The 19,760-nt window shown below is 35.7% G+C and overlaps 1 protein-coding gene across 2 annotated transcripts in view; it reads right to left on the bottom strand.

Moving 5' to 3' along the window:
- Positions 1 to 1,160: 1,160 nt before the first annotated feature.
- Positions 1,161 to 19,760, bottom strand: part of Ttc7 (tetratricopeptide repeat domain 7) — a 30,510-nt gene continuing 11,910 nt past the window's right edge. The window contains exons 6-18 of one of the 2 annotated variants that reach the window (XM_089237807.1): positions 16,006 to 16,136; positions 15,834 to 15,897; positions 15,568 to 15,705; positions 14,566 to 14,649; positions 12,722 to 13,005; positions 12,191 to 12,263; positions 10,943 to 11,103; positions 10,676 to 10,792; positions 9,510 to 9,601; positions 7,477 to 7,718; positions 6,126 to 6,230; positions 4,422 to 4,513; positions 1,161 to 4,340 (exon numbers count right to left, since the gene is read on the bottom strand). In XM_089237807.1, the coding sequence (XP_089093933.1) occupies positions 4,208 to 4,340; positions 4,422 to 4,513; positions 6,126 to 6,230; positions 7,477 to 7,718; positions 9,510 to 9,601; positions 10,676 to 10,792; positions 10,943 to 11,103; positions 12,191 to 12,263; positions 12,722 to 13,005; positions 14,566 to 14,649; positions 15,568 to 15,705; positions 15,834 to 15,897; positions 16,006 to 16,136 (1,716 nt within the window). In that variant the 3' untranslated portion in view covers positions 1,161 to 4,207. The remainder of the gene's footprint in view (positions 4,341 to 4,421; positions 4,514 to 6,125; positions 6,231 to 7,476; positions 7,719 to 9,509; positions 9,602 to 10,675; positions 10,793 to 10,942; positions 11,104 to 12,190; positions 12,264 to 12,721; positions 13,006 to 14,565; positions 14,650 to 15,567; positions 15,706 to 15,833; positions 15,898 to 16,005; positions 16,137 to 19,760) is intronic. The other variant, XM_089237808.1, reaches the window with a different exon arrangement.

Below are 19,760 nucleotides of genomic sequence, written 5' to 3' on the forward strand. Positions count from 1 at the left end.
TAGGATTTTTGTGACATGGGGAGGGGGGGAAGGACGACAACGACATGATTTTGCATCTACCTGATGCAAAACCATGTCTCTCTAAGCTAACCAAGCCAAATATGCAACTGAAGTAAAAACACAGAAGGGGGACCAGGTTTAGACTATAAAACATGGATCCCTTTACAGAATAATATTCAGGACGTAATAATGAAAAAGTAGTTGATTGCTTTCACAACCAAGCTTAAGGACCCCCTAAGGGGACTCCCAGTTAAAAAACACTATCGTAGAAGTTACAATTTCTTTCAAATTATGTTTTATTTGAATCGAAACTACATGCACGGAGGGGGGATCCAAAAGCAACCAGAACTGCCTTACAGTAATTGAAGCACCATTAGTATGCGGTTCTTCTATTAGGTAAATGTAAAGCCACTCCTCCTGAGTCAATGTGACAAGTGCCGTTGCTTGGGAAGGTATTATTTGTTATCTGTGATTTTTTTTAGTCGAAGCTGCTTAGTTTTTCCTATGTTTTTAGCTATGGTATGACTTATGTGAACAGTGTAGGTCTGTGAAGTTTTGATTCCTGCTCGGGGAGAAACCACAGAAACTGTTGGGATGGTAAAGAAACGTACGGTGATGCTGCTATGGATAAGAATCAAGTGTACGGATGATTTCCTGTTTCAAATAAGGTAAATTGGTGACCAAACATGTTGCTAAGAAGATTGCACAACAGTATACGCAGAAAAGACTAGATTTGTGAGAGACGGGTAACAGGTTTTTGCATCATAAAAAAAAATGCTGCATTTCACACTTCCTTTACAGTGCGCCAATTGTTTACAAGAAACAGTATGATTGCAGTGTGCCACCCAGCCTATTCACTTGACTTAGCTCTGTGAGACTTTTCATTATTCCTACAGATGAAGAGAGAACTGAAAACCTTCTGCCAACATGGACGCAAACAAAAAGCGCTCTCTATCATCACAACAGAAGAACTTGAAAAAATGTTTTAAACGATGAAATAAAAGACAAATGTATTAGCTGTAAGGGAGAGTACTTTCAAGGGAATTGACAATTTAAAAAAAAAAATTGTGTGATAAAAAAATTGTAAAAAATAAGTCCTCGTTACTTTTGGGTCCCCCCCCCCCCACCCTATCTTATAACCAAAATGACATCATGATAAATTATGAACAGCACAATATATATAATTTTAATCATTCAACAGCGCAATACATATATATATATATACTATATATAAATAGTAATTTTTTTTTATACATCTTAAACTTACAAACAAGTACGAGCACCGGCTAATGACACAATATGTCCTCTCTTTTCTTTACAGATAATTACACATATAACAAGTTCACGATATAAGGATGTCGCAATATGTGTATAACAGCGACTTTTACACACATCCCTCTTTTAAATCTATACAAATCATATTTTGAATGATTCGAACACTGCATATGTATATATATTCGTGTAAGTACTATGAATCACAATGAACATCAAGATCTCTGAAAAATGATTATTCGCACAATAAAAACAGAATAAATGGTCGATAATGCAGAATAAACAGGAATAAAGTTTTAGACTCTGTTGAACATCTACGAGGTTTGTCCGAAAAATACCCTATCATAATTTTTTGTGCATAAACCAATAAAGCTGGGGGGGGAGTCATGTATGTAGGTGATCTTGATGCACATGCTCGAATATTTTTCTGCCTGCAGAAGCTGCCAATTGCTGGCAGACCACTGATGAGTGATGAAGTGTAAGTGAGCCCAGTCGGATTTCCGTTTTTGACAAAGTGACAGATAAACATGGATGCTACTGTATTAAATTTTGGGTAAAGCTTGATGATTACCAAGTGGAAACAATCTCGGGCCCAATATTTGGGAGGGTTGGGGGGGGGGAGCTTTTTGAAACATACAATAGAAATGGATAAACAAGATGAAATATATAAATATATATGCATGTATTGAATATATGTGCTTTGCCCCCCCCCCCCCCAACCTCGGAAAAAGATGAAAAGACAGGCCTGAACAATTTGCAAGATTCAAAAGGCCTTCGGGGGACATTGCAATGGGCACCACACAGATAAAGGAGTGGTACAACCATTTCAAAGATGGCTGCACATCAGTAGAGAGTGAAGTACGTTCTGGTAGGCCCTCAACATCTAGAAATGAGATCCTCATTGACCAAGCGAGGACCTGATGATGATGCAGGATCATTGAATCATGATAAGAGAACTTACCAATGAGGCGAGTATCAGCATTGGATATGTTCTTCTATTTTGACTGAGGATTTAGGCTTGAGAATCTCCGCGAAATTCATACCGATGCTGTTAATGATTGAGCAGTAGCAACTCAGTTTGGAGATTTCACGGGACATGCTGGAAACTATGAACAGTGATCCCAAATTCCACAATACAGTGATCACAAGCAAGTTCTTGGTTTGTGGGTACGACCCCGACACCAAGTTTCAGCCATCACAATAGAAGCATCCACCATCCCACAGGCTAAAAAAGTAAGGCAGGTCCACAGTGATGCCAAAGTCATGCTGACCGTCTTTTTTTGACTACAATGGCATGGTTGTAGCACCCACACAGCACAGCCATCACCAAGGCTTACTATCAAGAGATTCTGCGATGCCTTCATGATGCTATGAGATGGAAACGGCAAGACCTGTGGGCAGCAGGTGATTGGGAATTCCATCACGATAACCTACCTGACCATTCTTTACTTTCGAAACAGCATTTCTTGGCCAAACACAACACATCTATGCTTTGTCTGGCTCTTGACCTGGCTTCGCGTCACTTCTTGCTCTCCCCCAAGCTGAAAATGCCCCTGAAAGGGGCCAGATTTCAGCCAAGAGAAGACATTATTTGGAATGCAGCAGACCAGCTGCATGCCATCACAAAAGAGGCATTACACTACTTCCGACAAAGGCACAACTGTTAGGAGAATGTGTGGCAGTTCAAGGGGACTATTTTTAGTGCAAGATTGTTGTATTTGAATATGAGTATTTTTTATGAATAAAGGTCAGATACTTTTCGAACAAACCTCATATATTAGACTTATGTTAATTACTCACATGTCTAGTCCTGAAGATGCTTCTCACTCGTACAAATAGCCCGAATCTTACTCTCATAGTTTTGTATCTTTTGCAGGATAACAAAATTTGCTTATTTGGATATACCTCAAACGAGGGATTGAAACAAAGAAAAAAGCTGTTTCATAGGTTTGAATAGGACAAAGCAAATCTCAAATTGAATGCCACAAATTCGTGGGAGATTCTCCATGCAATCATGATAGATTACGCTACACAGAACGATTTTTGAATTCTTGCGCGATTTGAAAACTTTATAACAAACATGTGACCCAGTGAAAAACTTGGAAATTAACTCCCACAAGCGGCTGATAAAACCAAATGAAGCAGACTTAAAACATGAAAAATTCTGACATCAATGTGAAATTACATAAATTGCGCTCAAAAAGAGGATCCCAAAAAAAATTTGAGCGGCAGATATAGGTTTCAGTGGCAGAGTGGCGCACTGGTAAGATTCTCGTCTTCTACTATGAAGGTTATTGTCAAGGTCTGCGGGTTCGAATCCAGGTATAGAATACCAGAAACAAGTTCTTTACCTACTGAGCCTGGAGTAACCACCAATAGATAGCACTTTTATTTCCCCCCCCCCCCAACTCCAGTGGTTGGAAATTGTCGTATGGTGACATATAACTGGAGCTGGTGTGTAGTGAAGTAGTACATTTCAAAACACAGATAGAAAATTGTGACATTGTAGCATTGAAAAAGTTTGATTTACATAAACAATGAAAAAGAATACTTCTTCCTACAGAAAAAGAACTTTTTGGTTATTAGCCCTTTCACGATCATTGATCATTTCTAAACCATTCAGAAATGTTTCAAGTCTACCCATGTAATGCCCACAAAATATCGACACATACTTTATATTTGTTTCATACTTAATTTTAACAATCCACAAAGCATATTTTTGTTTCCGATAATCAAGTTTTATCAAAATCATTAACGTCCATTAAAATGAATTTAAAACAAGAAAACGTAAGACAAATCTTAACAATTGGAATGACTAATTGCATGGAATGAATCACATCACATTAAAAATATAAATATATGTAACGATAAAATGCATGTAAAGCTGAGTGCGTGCACACATGATTTCCATTATGCTATATTTTTTGATTATCACTCATTCGAGTACTCTGGGTACGTGAGAGAATGGCAGAATCGGACTCGTGGCTTCAAGCTCGATAGCTGTGGCGGAGCATTCACTCGCTGACTCGTAGTTACCCATTTCTTGGAGAATCCTTCCCATTATAAACCTAGGAAACGAGCAGATACCATTAGGCTAAAAATATAAAATACACTTTTTGAGTTTTAGATACGATTGAAGATGTGCTTACCAGGATTGATGTGACATGGGATCAATGGCTACCGCATCGCGCAATGTCTTCTCAGCAAGATGAGTATCACCAAGGCAGTTATGTATCAGGCCCTAAAAAAAGATTTTCAATACTGGGGTACAAAAGTCGAATAAGTCTAAATCAAATGACAAATAATGAAATGATACACATCTATGTAACAATAACCTTGTACAGCAGTAGTTCTCAAAGTGTGCGTCACTGTGAGCTGAGTATATTGATTGATGTGTGCCTGTTTGGTGTTTTGGGAGGGAGTTCTTTGTTAGACTATTCTGGGAGGGGGACGGGGACGGACGAACGGACGTGGATGAACTTTGATTAAAGCACGGCAACATATTATTATTACAAGGGATTATAGTGTTGTTTCCTGCCGAAACCAAAAGCAGAATGTTTTTTCATTTTTCTGCAACGGGCCTTCAGTTGCTTGAAAATGTTTAAGGCTACATTTTTCACAGACTCCTCCTCTATATTAAATTTATAGTGTGAAAACAAAAAATGATGAAAACTACATCAGGCCCCGGGCTTAAGCTCTGTCAGTCCCCCTCTTGTGAGGGGTCACGCCCGGGGGTCTCATGTCCATAAGTGACCCCACCTTATGATATTTTGTATAGTACTATAGATTTTGAAAATAAGTAGGAAATATGTAGGCAGTTTATTTCCAGCTAAATATGGGACTACCATAGCATCACTTTGCCTAAGGCGCCCATGATGTTGGGACGGCCCTGAATAGAACTCGGATTATCAGGGAGCTCAATAAATTCTAGACAAGTGGTCTGGAGATCAATCTTATTTGGAAAATTTTTATTCAATATGAATTCACTGAAAAAATCAATTCAATATGTATAAAGAACCTTGCTTCTAGATGAGGGTTGAAGACACTAGACAGGACAGGGGAGCCACAAGAAAAAAAAATGCTTCAAAGGGGGCCACGGGCAAAAAAAGGTTAAGAAACACTGTCCTAAACCATACTGAATAGTTTCGGTCATGCCTTTCCTCATGGGTGCAAATAAATTTACATATCTTAGCATAGAAAATGAAGCTACCAGCACTAAACCACACATGCACCTTGTCATGGCCCCCACAAGGGTGGAACTGACAAGGCTGCAGTCATGGGGCCCAGATTGATTCTTATTATTTTTTGTTTTTTCATTTTTTCACGCTATAAATTCATCATAAAGAGGCCAGTGAAAGTCTGGTCTGGGGACCTGTAAAAGATCCCAGCTTAGGAGGCCCTGCTCTAGGATGTGGAGGGCCATACACCTTGTTCATATTCCTCTGCAGAACTTCTAGCAAATCGGCACATGTTGGAGTATGCGTGCTGTGAACGTAACATGAAGTTTGTTTCTGTGGAATGCTTATTATAGTTCTGTCATCTACTTTTTGAACTATGATTGAAGATTTGTACTGTTGTCGCCTGTTGCTCGCTGTGGAGAGACTTTTTTCCAGGGAGATGCCATGCAATAGAGAGCAACAGGCTTACAATGGTACAAATGGTAGTAAATGAAGCTGTCAATTGAGTTAGTTGAATGGTGAAATATTTCTTGTTTTAGTGTAAAAGAAATGAGAATTGCAATCTTGTCATGCATATTATGTTTAACACGAAATGTGCTGAAAACCGTATAACATTCAAAAAACTGTTTTATTTCAGTAAAAACTGATACCGCCATATTCAAGGAAAAACCTTACCAAATGTTGTAGAGCTTTTACGTGGAATGGATTCACAGCTACCGCATTCTGGAAACACAGTTTGGCATCTGCATATTCATGTTTACTCTCGTGTATTCTTCCTCGCTTTAGCAACATGGAAGAAAATTAATGTTAGAAATACGTGAACAAATTTCAATACATGAAAATATTGCACAAAAAAAATCAGATAAAACTATTTAAGACCGGGGGGGGGGGGGGGGGGGGGGGTGGGAGCACAATCATGGCCTGGCAAGGGATCCCATCCAGCTTGCGAAAAGTGTTCCAGTAGAAAAATGCCAATACACACACTGATAAATACTAGCATGACCATATTTCTTCATGAAAATAAATTGGGATCCATACAAGACATTGTTAATTACAACCAAAGACAATTTTTTTTTTCAGAAGCAAGTAAAGTTGCCAATTAAAGCCAAAAAAAATTGTCAAAAAAAAAGCAAAAAAAAAAGCCTCCCATCACTAAAATTGCTGAAAAATCACCAATGATGGGCATTGGCACAAAAAAAAAAACGCAGATGTTCAACAAATGTGAGAAATAAATATTTTTATATGACAAAAATTAATTACGATAGAGTCAAAATTATCGTAATATAATTCGTAAGACATGAAAGTAATCTTAATCATTGATTTCTAAAATTTTAACAAGTCTCATTGAAAACAGGAAAACGAGGGAAAAAAACAGGACATTATATAAAAGATGGGGTGGAGAAAATTAGGGGAATGTTTCAGAAAATACAAGCCATATAGTCAAAGAAGATTGCACAACAGTGTGTGAAGAAAAGACCTGATTTGTTAGAAATGGGAGCCTGGTTTTTGCATCATGACAAAATGCTTTGTTTCACACATCCTTCACAGTGTGCCAATTGTCAACAAGAAACAATATGACTCCTGTGCCCCACACGGACTATTCACCTGATTAGCTGTAACTTCTCTTCATTCCTATGGATGAAGAAAGACCTGAAATGCAAGCATTTTGCCAACATGGATGAGGTGCAAACAAAAACGATGGAGGTGCTATCCGGCATCACAACAGATGAATTTTAAAAATGTTTTCAATGGAAGAATAGACTCGACAAGTGCATTAGCTCTAATACAGAGAACTTTCAAGGGAATGAAAGAATTTTTGTAAAAAAAGTGCATAAAAAAATTGCAAAAAATAAATTGTGGTTACTTTTGGGTACCCCCCACGTAATCCCTTAGATTTACGCACAAAAATCTTCATGGGGTTTATATTTGAACTTGTATCAATTTTACATTGAATACTATACTGCAGTAATTGAAATCTTAAAAATCAGATACGCCATTGTGGCACACAAGTTATTAATTCACTTACCATAACCATCAATTGATGAGATAGTGGATACAAGACACTGGCTTCATTAATTGATGCTTCTGCCTCTTTGAGCTGACCAAGACGGAGATAAAGATCGGCGATGAGAAGCCAGATATGTAGCTGAAGTAACCAAACAGACTGGGGCCCCGGTTTAGTCTGGAAACCACTCACAGATGATGCCACTTCTGAGAGAGCTTGCTCAACTCTGGCAACTGCAACATTTGAGTTTCCAGCTCTCGATCCTTTAGAAAAGAAAAAACAAAAAGAAAGTAATTATGATAATGAAATCAAGCAATAATAATGAACTTCACCTATAGAAATAATCACACAAATAGTCATAGAAATGCAGATTAGAATATATTTAATATGAACAAAAACACAGATATTAATGCAGTGATTTGAAACAAATTATTGCAATAATGCATATTAATTATATATGGTAAAATACATCTAATAAATAAAAGAGCTGTTGCTGAAGGAAATGAAAATCATATAGGCCTGCTGGAAGGACCTTACAGTCCCTTGGGGCTACAAAGTGCATGCAATATATGTGTGTATTTTTTGCAATTGTCTGTGTGCAATTTATGTTTGCATTTCTATATTATGTTTTGCATTATTTTGTATCTTGTAATTTGTTGTTTGTTTGTTTAAAAAAAAGTGATGAATGGGTTGTGTAAAAGCAGTGAAATTTAAGACGACCAACTTAATGCTATCTATATATATGAGGAAATTTTGTGGCCATATTGTTTATTACAGTTTTTCGGAATCATTTTTAGTTTTTTAAAGGTGCGTCAACATATCATTGCTGCCAACTCTGGAGAATGACAATTAGGGAGATATGCACGGATCTAAATTCTGTACAAATCAAAAAATACGAAAGGGATTTTTGGAAAAGAAAAGCAAAATAGTAGGGATTTTTCCCTTCAGGAAAAATGTGGCATCAAGCCAGTCATCACTAGTGCCATTACACTCAACCTACACACATACTTGCCATTACACTCAAATCAAATTACATCAAAAAAAATATATATATATATTGCCGCTGGACCCAAAAAAAAAAACAGGATGCATTGTCATTCTAGATACAAGTCGATTCAACTGTCAAGAGGCTGAATTGGCTGCTTTTCAAATTTTGCATTTTTTCCCCACAAGAAAAACATTCTTTTCGTGCTTTGACGGGATAGTGACAACTTCTGTATGTTTACACACTTTCGACATCCTTTTGAAGGTATGGCGCAGGGAGGAAGGGGGGCAAAAGCAATTGTCTTTTTCTGGAATATATTTTGAAATATTTCCCCCCCCCCCAAAGTAAGTATTTTTTTCAATTTCAGTCAAAATTTGAGAGATATAAGAATTTTTCAAGTGTGTTGAAGATGAACTGCAAATTTGGGATCTTTCTGGGAAATCTGGGAGACTTGGCATCTAAGATGTATGCTTACTTGCTTTGTAGGGTAAAAAATATATAAATACCCAAATACCCTAGACAACTGACTTTTTCACCCCCCCCCACCCCCCAGCATCAATAGCAGTGAACACCACACAGCCTTTGTTATACAAAATCCAAGACCAAGTCTCTCCAATGCACTATCTATCTGTGGTGGGCCCATTCATGTTTGATGTTTGCTTAGTGCACATTCCTTGGCTAACAATAAACATGATATTTCATGACATTCGTACAAATTGATGGGAAATTTCAGCAAACCACTGAAGCAAAACACACAGCATGTGGATGTATAGATGAACCTTAATACAAATACTGCCTCTTTAAAAAATCACTTAAAACAAACCTGTTGAATCATAATATATGTATGGAAACCTGTCAGCCATTAATACTTTAAAAACGTGACTAAAAAAATAATTAAACTATCAAAAAACGGATATTTTCTTGATTTTATGTTGAGGTGAACTTGGAAAGAAGTCATCCGGTCCCCTCCAGGACTAGATGGTTAAAGTTTAGTTAAATCGAGGGTTTATAGTTTATTATAAATAATATATACAGCTCCAGCTGTCACAATGAAAAAAATATACATTACCTGAGTCACCATCAGAAAATTCTGAGGCATATAGCTGGAACACACTTCGGCTGTCACTCGTCACTCTTAGCAGATTAGGAGGATGACCATTTCTTTTGTGAAAGACAAAGAAAACAATAAATATCAAATCTATGTCTATTGATACCAACAACAATAAACAGGGCGAATTAGAACTAATGGGCAAAACTTTAAAGAGTGATAGAACTCACCTGAACAAGCAACAAATTTTGTCATACAATTCATGGTTTTAAAGCAAGCGGTGAACTACTCGACTGTGCAGTCAATTACACGAATCAATGGTTTTAGCAGGCATTAATTGTCAATTCTATCCTGGGAAGGTATGGTCATATCTGATGCTGTGGACAGGAACGCTTTGGATGCCTGTCCACAGAAGTATCGAAAGTGTTTTCCGACAAGACACCTACCACATAAAAAAACCACAAACCTATGAGTGATTGTAACTGTGCATGTGTGACACTGTGAATTTCTACCTTTTTCCAATTCGTGGGACACCCCCGAAATTAATGATAGAAATGACGAAAAGTGGCAAAACCAGCATTTTGTGCAATCAATGACAGCAAATGTTTGACATGGTCTTGTCACTCTTTAGGGCAACGACTGAAATTATCGATCAATGATAGAACCTAAGCCTTGTTCAGTTCAATAAGAGGAAAGTGCTTGTGTGAAATGGGATTCTTATGGTGTCTTCACACTCCTGGCATGCCCTACATCATACATGCTGTTGAGTGAGCCAAGGATTCCGTTTTGAATGGATACTAGTGAAATCCTTCAAAGTTGGAATTTCTCACATCTGAAAACACTCCCAGTACTCGGTACAGTCATTGGCTTCTGAAGCATTCCTGTCTGCAGCAACATACGTCAAATAAAGGTGTGCCTTTACCTAATTCATGAAACCACCCATCCTGTCTGCATATCACAATAATCTGATAGTAAAACCTGAAATTTCAATTTCAATTGGCAGCGTTGCCTAGTGGTTCACAGATTGCATTGTGACTATGCATTATGTAATAAAAACTGCTTGTTTAGATGTGTTCTATCCGTCTTTAAAGTTTAGCCCATGAGTTCTGGACCACCCTGCATGTAACACACAAAAATTATGTTTAAAGCAGAAAATTGAATGTAATTGAAATTCGCTGACTACTTACGGTGAGATATCACTTTCATAATTGTTCTTCCACTGCTGCAACATGTGCTTGCTTGTCAGCAAGGCCACTTCTCCTCCAACACAATGCTCCTCCAAATGTGCTTTTGTACACATCAAACTGTAATCCCAAACATGACAGAATATTAAGTTCAGGAAGGAAAGCTATATACAAATACTGAACAAATACAAAGAATCCCCTCAAAACAAAGCGAAATATTTAGTAGGTGTTAAAAATAAAACAAGAGGAAAAACCCATACATTCACTTACTTGAAGTTATCAGGAAACTCTTCTAAAGCAGCTTCAATTAACTGCAATGCCTCACTGTATTGCTTTTGTGCTGACAGTAAAAGTACTAGCAGATGTAATGAGTGAATATGTTCTGCTCGCAAATGCAGGGCCATTTTGGCATGTTGCACAGCCTCTGACAGCTATTTAGGAAAAAAAATTCTTTTGATTTAACAATAAATATTTGAAGCTAATTTCTGGGGCAGTGGTCACTCAGGGTCAGCGAGAAATAGTTTCCCACTTAAGAGAGGTCTGGAGTGTGTTTTACTGCTTCAAATGAGACGAAATTCGTACAACAAATTATTCAAATGATGTGCTTGTGATTTGTTAAATAAAAAGAAGTACAAAAATGCATTGATAGGCGAATGGTATTTATTTGCATATGTTGAATGAGTGAAACATCATTAGCATTACAGAGTATACCCAGGATTCTTTGGATCCATTGCCATTATTTTTTGGATAAGAAGGTGGATTGCGCACAAGCATGCTACTTATCTGCACACCATGCTGCCTTGCAAGAAAAAACTTTACTGATAAAATTGTTCCACCAGAACCAACAAAACTCTGTTGCAGTTGCAAAAGAATTCCGACATATGAAGCAGATACGAAGAGGTCCAATGTCTAATTACATTCAGCTGTTGAAAACATGGTTTTGAGATCAGAGTACATTGTTCAGAATGAACACATATTGAGTAGTTTTAGTGCTTTATATTAAACATTTACATGTGTAAGCATACTCAATATTCATATGTGTGCTCCAGCGCCACCTATCAACATATTTTTGTACTATTTATTTCAAAATAAATGACAAGCGCATCATTTGAATAACCTGTTGCACAAATTCCAAAAATTCCTGTTGCCCAAATGTCTCATTTGGAACAGAGCACACTCCAGACCTCTCTGAAGTGGAAAACTTATTTATCACTGACCCCGTACTTCAAAACCATGAAATTATATTTATTACTTCAAGTTCTTTCAATGCAGAGTACTTCCATTTAAACCAGCAAGAACAGCTTATGTTTCACGGACCCCCCCCCCCCTTTGGCAGTAAAATGAAGGCCACAGACCTCCCTCTTCTTCCACAAAATAATATTCAGCACATAATTAAGTAAAAATAATATTTTTATCTCAGCCAAACTGACAACCCTCCTAAAACCTCTTCAAAGACCCCACAGTTAAGAAAGTCTTCCGAAATTGTGATTAAAAAATTATGAAACAAGAATGTGTTACCTGGCGAGCATTTGCATAATGAAGGGCTAAATAAAACTCTGGTAAATGATCATTCGGATCCGAAGATGCTGCTCTGCAATTGTAAAAAAATTAAAAACAAGTTAATATTTGTTAAAGTAAATAATGATACTACATTTGATGCAATATGGAAATATCTTTCCTTTTTCTATGAATAAATTCATGAAAAAATATGTGAAAACATGAGACATGGAATGGCTTTTTTTTACACACCAAATCACCTTAAGGAAAATTATTTGAAATCACAACTTTCTGATTCATAGCTTTCGACATAAACCACATTGAAATAGAAAAGTGAGATAATGTCACACTCTTTGCCTTTCATACAAATTATCAGCAGCTAGAAACAATGTAGAGATGAATTTTGGAAGGTGAATTCACAGGTCTTTATGGGAATTGTTCTAGACCATTATACCATGGGGAAAGCACTAACTATTTTTCTTGAAAAAACGTAATTTCTGTGGCAGAAAGTTGATATGTTATAGAAGCTTTCATTTAAATTAACTCGCTTACCTAGAAAATGCTTCAAAGGCTTTCTTTTTAAGCTCTTGCTGAGGTGGTCTAGTTCTTGCCAGATCAGACATCATGTCGAGACCCACTCCTACAGAAACATAACATCGGGACAGGGAGTTCTGGGGATGAGACAATTCTCTTTCCAAGGCCATTTCGGACATCTTCAAACCTTCTTGAGGTAAGTCAAGATTTTCATAACAGAGTCTTCCTGCTATCAGACAGGGCAAAGAGCTCGTTGGTTGCAGCCTCGCTACTTCTTTCAGCACGGAATAAGCTCTGTTGTGCTAATGTGATTAGGCCAAAGATAAAAAATATGAATGAAATACAAATATATATATATATATTTCTTAAAATATTCTCTGAAATATGAAGAATTTCAAAAGCATTCTGGATTAAGTGTAAAATCTTTTTAAAAGTTTTGTTTTACATTGATAGATAACGAGTACACAAACTGAAATTCCTCAGAGGAATATTTACAAGTATATGTGTTGTTTAGTAGTAACGTGTTGAACCACCCGGTAAATATGCCTTGTCTTCTAACAACACAAAATTCATACAGAAAATGTTTTGATAGGAACTGAACAAGAACAATTTCCACTTTTGAAGGCATTTGGAAAATTCTTGCAGATTCTATTTGACAATCATTGTGTGTGATGGATCTGATAACACATTAAACTAATATTAATATGCCAAGCTTGAGTGGGTAAGTCAAGTTTCTCACGATTGAAATAATCTAACATATAAATAGCATGTTGCAATGTTTTTTTTGAAACATTCTTTTAAATAGGCTGTCTTCAATGTACAGTCTTTAGGCTACATTTGGCCTGCAGAGCTTTTTTGCAGTGGCTCGCTGACCGCTTTCAGAAAATGGTAAAAACATTGAAGAAAGAACAACTAAGAAAACAGAATTTGATTCAATTCAACAGACCAGTGAGAGATAGAGCTTGAGGCCCTAACAACTTTTTGGGGGAATTCAGCATTTAAAGTGGCATATCTACCTTCAGAATTTACTGACATTTTTAAAAAAAACTTTCATGAAAACAATAATTTAAGTATTAACGAAAATGACTTTTTTTTTAAATAAATAAAAAGAAATTTTGGAATAATAATAATTCAAAAGAATAATTTCAGAATTTTCTAAAGAAATAATTTCCGAATTTTTGAAAGAAATAATTTTGGATTGAAATTAAAAATGATTTTATAATTGATAAAAAAAAATCCAAAATTACTATTGTTCTGAAACAGGAGTTTTCAATCTTTGAGACAGCCAAAAAAAAAAAAAAAATATCCATGTAGACTAATGACCAACAAGTCATACTGTGGTACTTCGATTCAAACAGTGGCATCTTAATGGTTGGACCCAAAAGGACCCAGAGTTTGAATCAAATAAGGGAGCCTTACATTATTGGAAAATTTTATTTATTCTGAGATCATTTTTTTAAACTAAATAATGATTTTTCATAAATTCTGAAATTATTTTTCATTAAATATTAAGTTTCATTGATACTTAATTTATTTCCTTATCATTTATTATATATTTATCCAATATTATATAATTTCCATTAATTTTGAAATATTTTTTCCATTGGATTCTGAGAAATTATTTTTTCATCAAATATAAAATTTCATAAATCCTGATTGCTCTCATTAAAAATCAAATTGCCCCTCTTAAAAATCATATAGCTTCCCCCTCCCTCCTGCTGTGGGGTGTGGACCCCATATTGGAAATCGTGGCCTTAGCCCTTCAAGTCTATCCCAGGTTACCAGAAGACATTTATTGTATTATATTTTAAAAATATGCAGCATGAGCCAGTATAAAAGTACAAGCCTGAGAAAACGCTTACCTGTCCACAAGAAATTAAAGACAAAGCAAACTGACACCAAACGTGTGGTTCATCAAATGAAAATTTCATGGCACGTTCAAAAGACTGTAACAAAGAGCAAAATCATTCACATGATGAGATACAAAAATAATTGCATTCACTTTAGTAAAATAGAGTTGGATTGAAAATACAGTGGAACCTTGTAACTCAACATCCCAAAACTATCGCTGAACATGTCAACTTAAGTGGATGTCAAGTTAGCAAGGTTTCATTCGATTGCACTCTCCTAATTTTTAAACATCATTTATGTCATGTACATGTACTTATATACATATAGTGGAACAATTCCATTCCATAAAAATTATCTGAAATTTTCTAAAATTTTTGAATCTTGAATTATGATGAAAAAATCATAAGTGTATCAAAATATCTGTTATTTGCAAATTAGCAGTGCAATTGCCAAAAGTTAAGAAAACTTTCATATTTTTTAAACTCGAAATGTTTATTTTTTTTGATATAAAAACCCCTTTTAGCTTATTCCATCTCTCGCTAAAAAATTTCAGATATCATCTGCGCTTATCTGTGGTTTTCATAGTCCACAGTTTGAGTTTCCAGGCTCCAAAGAAGTATTTTCGACCAAAAAACGAAGAATTGTTGAAATATACAAGAGAAATGTGAAAATTTATTAACTGTTCATGGGAGATTTTGGAAAATTAGTTGTGATTAATACAATGCGAACCACAGTCCACTTAAGTAGGGTTTAGCTGTCTTGTGTCGAGTTAAAGAGGTTTCTCCCCACTGAATTTAGTATTATGCCAACCATGAGAATAATAAATGTTGAGTTATCGAGGTTCTACTGTATTGTCAATAATTTCACTTCGAAAGGAGAAACATTGCTTGAAAAAAAGCACTCTATTGGTTTTTAATTTAATTTTTCTTCATTTAATGTATTAGTGATTATCATTACTCATGTTAAAATATGAAATAGAGTGGGGGGAAAAGCCATGCTTAAATCTCACTAACCTCAGCGAGTATGCTGAATTGAGATCTCCTTGCCAAAGCAAGTGTCAGTAAGTCATAAACAGCTGTAACATTATGATATGAATGCAGCCTGGCTTCTCTGAATTCCGGTGAAAGATCTAGAACAGCATTGCGCACAGCCTGGGAGGGTGGTGGGGGGGAAAAAACCACTATTAATTCACATGAAAGAAAAAAACAAACAAACTACAGTCGAACTAGGTATACATAAATGATAGATATATATATGAAAATGGCAAAATAATGATTACCATAGCTTCACTGATGAACAGGAGCAACAGGACTTCTTCATTTTCATCTTTAGGGATGAACAGACTAGAAAAATAAAAAACAGAAACAGACTTTTAAGATAGAAATAATGTTAATACATGCATCTCACCACAGACATGTGCCACAAATTCCCGTACATCAGTGATGAATTACCTTTGACCAACATAACGCTTTGGTTTCCACGGGCTATCAATGATCTTATTCTCTTGTTTAATAGCATATTTCTTGTAGTTTTTCTCGCTTACTCCTCTTATTAGAACTTCAGCAAGTTGCCTTGACATTGTCTAAATCGAATGAGAAATAAAAACAGATAAAACTCCTCTTTTCAATTTAAGTTTTTTTTACAGGGATACCTCAGCTAACAAATATTTAAGTTCATGTGGATGCAAGTTCTAACATAAAACAGCAGTGTAGTGAGCTAAAACTTTTGTGCTAATTAAAATGAACTCAATAAGTAACTGTTAATCGAGTAAGAATAATTTATTTCCACCTTGAAAAAGCTTTCCAGACACACCTCTCTTTCTCTTTCAGAAAGATTTTGAGCCATTTCATGTGGAATGATGATTGAGCTGAGGGAAAATGCACTTAAAAAAATAAGATAAAAAGAAAAAAATAGATAAAAAGCCACAGACTTCAATGATTTCAGTAGATATGGTAAGATTTCTGATACCAAACAGAAGTCTGGACATTCTAAGAACTTATCTTTTCCAGATTAGAATTAAGGAATTTTGAGTTATTAACCTTCAAATAGCGTTAAAATGAACAGAAATTGATTATAACAACATATAAAGGTATTTTCTTTTGATATTTTAATTTAAAAATATTTTTTACATTAAAAAAATTAAGTTTGATCCTCTGAGGAGGAGGGGTGTGCGAACATCTCTCTGATCCCAATATGCATTAGGAGGTAGGGGCAGAACTGTCGGGGGGGGGGGGGGGAGGTAAAAATCTGCTGATGCAAGATGTAATACTTGAACAGCCCTAACAAAGATTTTGAATAATGAATGTGATTCTGTCTTCGTTAGCCAAGATATCACTGTACTTGCAAAAACAACAGTGAAGCTGTATCTGCTCCTTGTAAATGAATTTGACAAACACATAAACAGAGGGTAAATATAGCACATATTCTCTCCAGCAATATCAGTCAGATTTATTTGTACTTGTTACATTTAACACCTCCTAAATTTGTTTTTGTGGTTTTACAACTATTTTTTTTTTAAATATTTCTTAGTATTCCTTGTACAGATACAGTACACCTGCAATTTAATAGGTCTCAATTCTATGGAATTCCCAGGGCCCCACTCAAAAATGAGAAAAAGTGGAAAATCGCAGGACTAAAAAGTAGGATGGGGGAGGGTAACCCCCTTAGACAACATAATCATAGCATAATGGAAAAAAATTCCTAAAAAAATAATTAAAATAATAATAAAAAAAATTAATTTTGAATTAACTCCCCCCCCCCCCCCCCCCCCCCCCAGCACTATTTCAGTCAAGCCAAAACAAAATGACAAATGACTTGGTTACAAAACCAATTTTTGGCCAAAACAGTGCACTAGCAACCACAGATAATTCTTTGCTGTCTCTCCTCATATATATTACATTCTTTTTTGGAGTTTTCCAAAGTGAAGAGCTTGTCAACTCTCTTCGACAAGGCACAGCAAATTTCGAAGACGTAAGTTTTTTAAGAATGAGGCAACTTCGAGACCACTTTCGAAAGCGCAATGCAAAATGTGTAAATTACAAGATCCAACGTAAATAAGGCAAGGTGAACCAGATAGTTTTACTGCGTTGTTCATCATTTTTAAATTTTACTGTTTTGTTCACATTTTACTGTTCAATGCCAGTTTAATCATTTTAATAATTTTTGACAAATGAAGCACTTCCATTTCTAGCTCTTTGCTGAGCATTGTAAATATTGTTTATGTCTCTTCATGCCTTAAAAATACAGAAAACAACTGAATGCTATTGGGTAGCATCAGAATCACCAAATCTAGAATACGCCTATGTATCCAATTGCTTTGAAATGCAAACTGTTGTTTCACCTATTTGCACCATAATTTTGAATGATGAAAGTTACTGTCCAAGACCATAAAGTAATAAATACAAAATCATTTTTCCATCCAGACAGAAGTTTTTAATGACTACTATACTTGTTGAACCCTCAAACTAAGCAAATGAAAAATTAATCAATCAAATGGTCCACATACACCCCCCTCCTCCAAATTACCTTAAAAATGATACAATTTCTGCTTTGGCAGAATCACTAATTGCATTCTCCAACATTTGTAATATTTGGCAATATATAAATAGTTTCCTGCTCAATTAAAATCAATTACACAAATTTTGTCGATAGGATTTGGTAAAAAGTAGAACGAATGGGAGCCCTGAATTCCATATTTAAAGGCATAATTTCAAGGACTATTTAAAAGGACTACTGAATATTTAAAAGGAGTCATAATGTGTACAATAATTTGCTGCGTATAATCTGCAGAAGAAAATTTCTTCAATGAAAAGAGTTCATTTAGGAAAAGAGTTTCTTTGGTTGAAAAGAATGAAAAGAGAATTTGTAGACAAATTGTCAACTTTTTTTTTCATTGTAACATATTATTTACTGTAGTTACAGCAATGGTTTTGAAAAAAAATTAGTAAATGAAATTAAATCTATGCTAACTGTCCTGACACTGTAGCACTGATACATTTCAAAGAACAATATTTGGAAAATTTAAAATGACTTAAAAAGTCAAGCGTGCTAGCTATTATAGTAGCTCTCAGACAGTAATATCCCAACAACAACAGTCAAACAGCCAGGGGTGGTTCTTGGGCCCTGTGGCCACATGGCGCACCTCTCCAGGTGACAAGTATCAGGTTAGTCCTCACAGGAACCCCAGGTAAGTGAGATTTTATGGTCACTTTTTTTCCCTTTCTTTCACCTATGACGACTGCATCCATTGTGTGCCAAAACGTACATAAGGATTTAAAATTTAAAAAAAAATCATCTTTAGGATTGATAAAATTGCAGTATAATACTGCCAGCAAAAAATAAACCAACTAAGCTGTCTTCTTTCAAATTTGGAAGAAAGGTGTCCGCACACTATTTGAACACATAACAAGCATTCCTAAGAAACAAACTTCACGTTAGGTTCACAACACATACATGGACATTCCAACATGTAGCCAGCTCATTCATTAGAAATTCTATAGAGGAATATGGATAAGATGAATGTGTGGTTCAATAGTAATATAATGTTGCAGAGATTTAAAAAAAAAAAGTCATGATGCACAACAAGAGTCTCTTCTCTCTTTCAATTAGTAGATTAAATTGGGAATTTACTGTACAGCAGTATCTTGTTTTACCATCACAGTAAGACACAAAGTTTCAAACTTTGTTACAGTCATACAACATTTTTCAATTAAAATTGTAGTTCTTCAAGTGTTTGACAACAGTTGTACATTCTGAAAGTTGTTTATTTTTACTCAATTGCCATATTACAGTAGTACACAGTAGAGTCTCGAAAATCTGAGCCCTAAAAGTTTCCGGATAATCTGAGGAACTGAAAGTTTTCAAATTTCCTTCTTGAGACCCTCTTTCTTTTTTTTTCCTCCAAGAACCCACTTTTCCAGGAATACTACACAATATGTACAGATTATATAGTAATTTCAGTTTGAAAGGGACTAGGCAGCCCCGCAGCCCTCTACTGGGTAATTGGTGTAATAAAATATTAGACTCTGTTGAATGGACATAGATCATTTTAACTTTTTTAACTTTCGGGGGGGGGGGGGGGGGGGGAGAGTAATAATTGAGAAAGAGGAGTACGTTTTACAGTTTTCTTCGTAATGGTGGACAATAGCATTGCCCCCCCCCCCCAATTGCTTACGTAAAGTCATTACAAAGGCAGTTGAAAGCTGTC

This window comes from Pholcus phalangioides, unplaced genomic scaffold (genome assembly GCF_987345545.1).
Source record: "Pholcus phalangioides strain wild (caught in Gottingen) unplaced genomic scaffold, Ppha-v1.0 ptg000010l_1, whole genome shotgun sequence".
Taxonomy (NCBI): Eukaryota; Metazoa; Arthropoda; class Arachnida; order Araneae; family Pholcidae; genus Pholcus; species Pholcus phalangioides.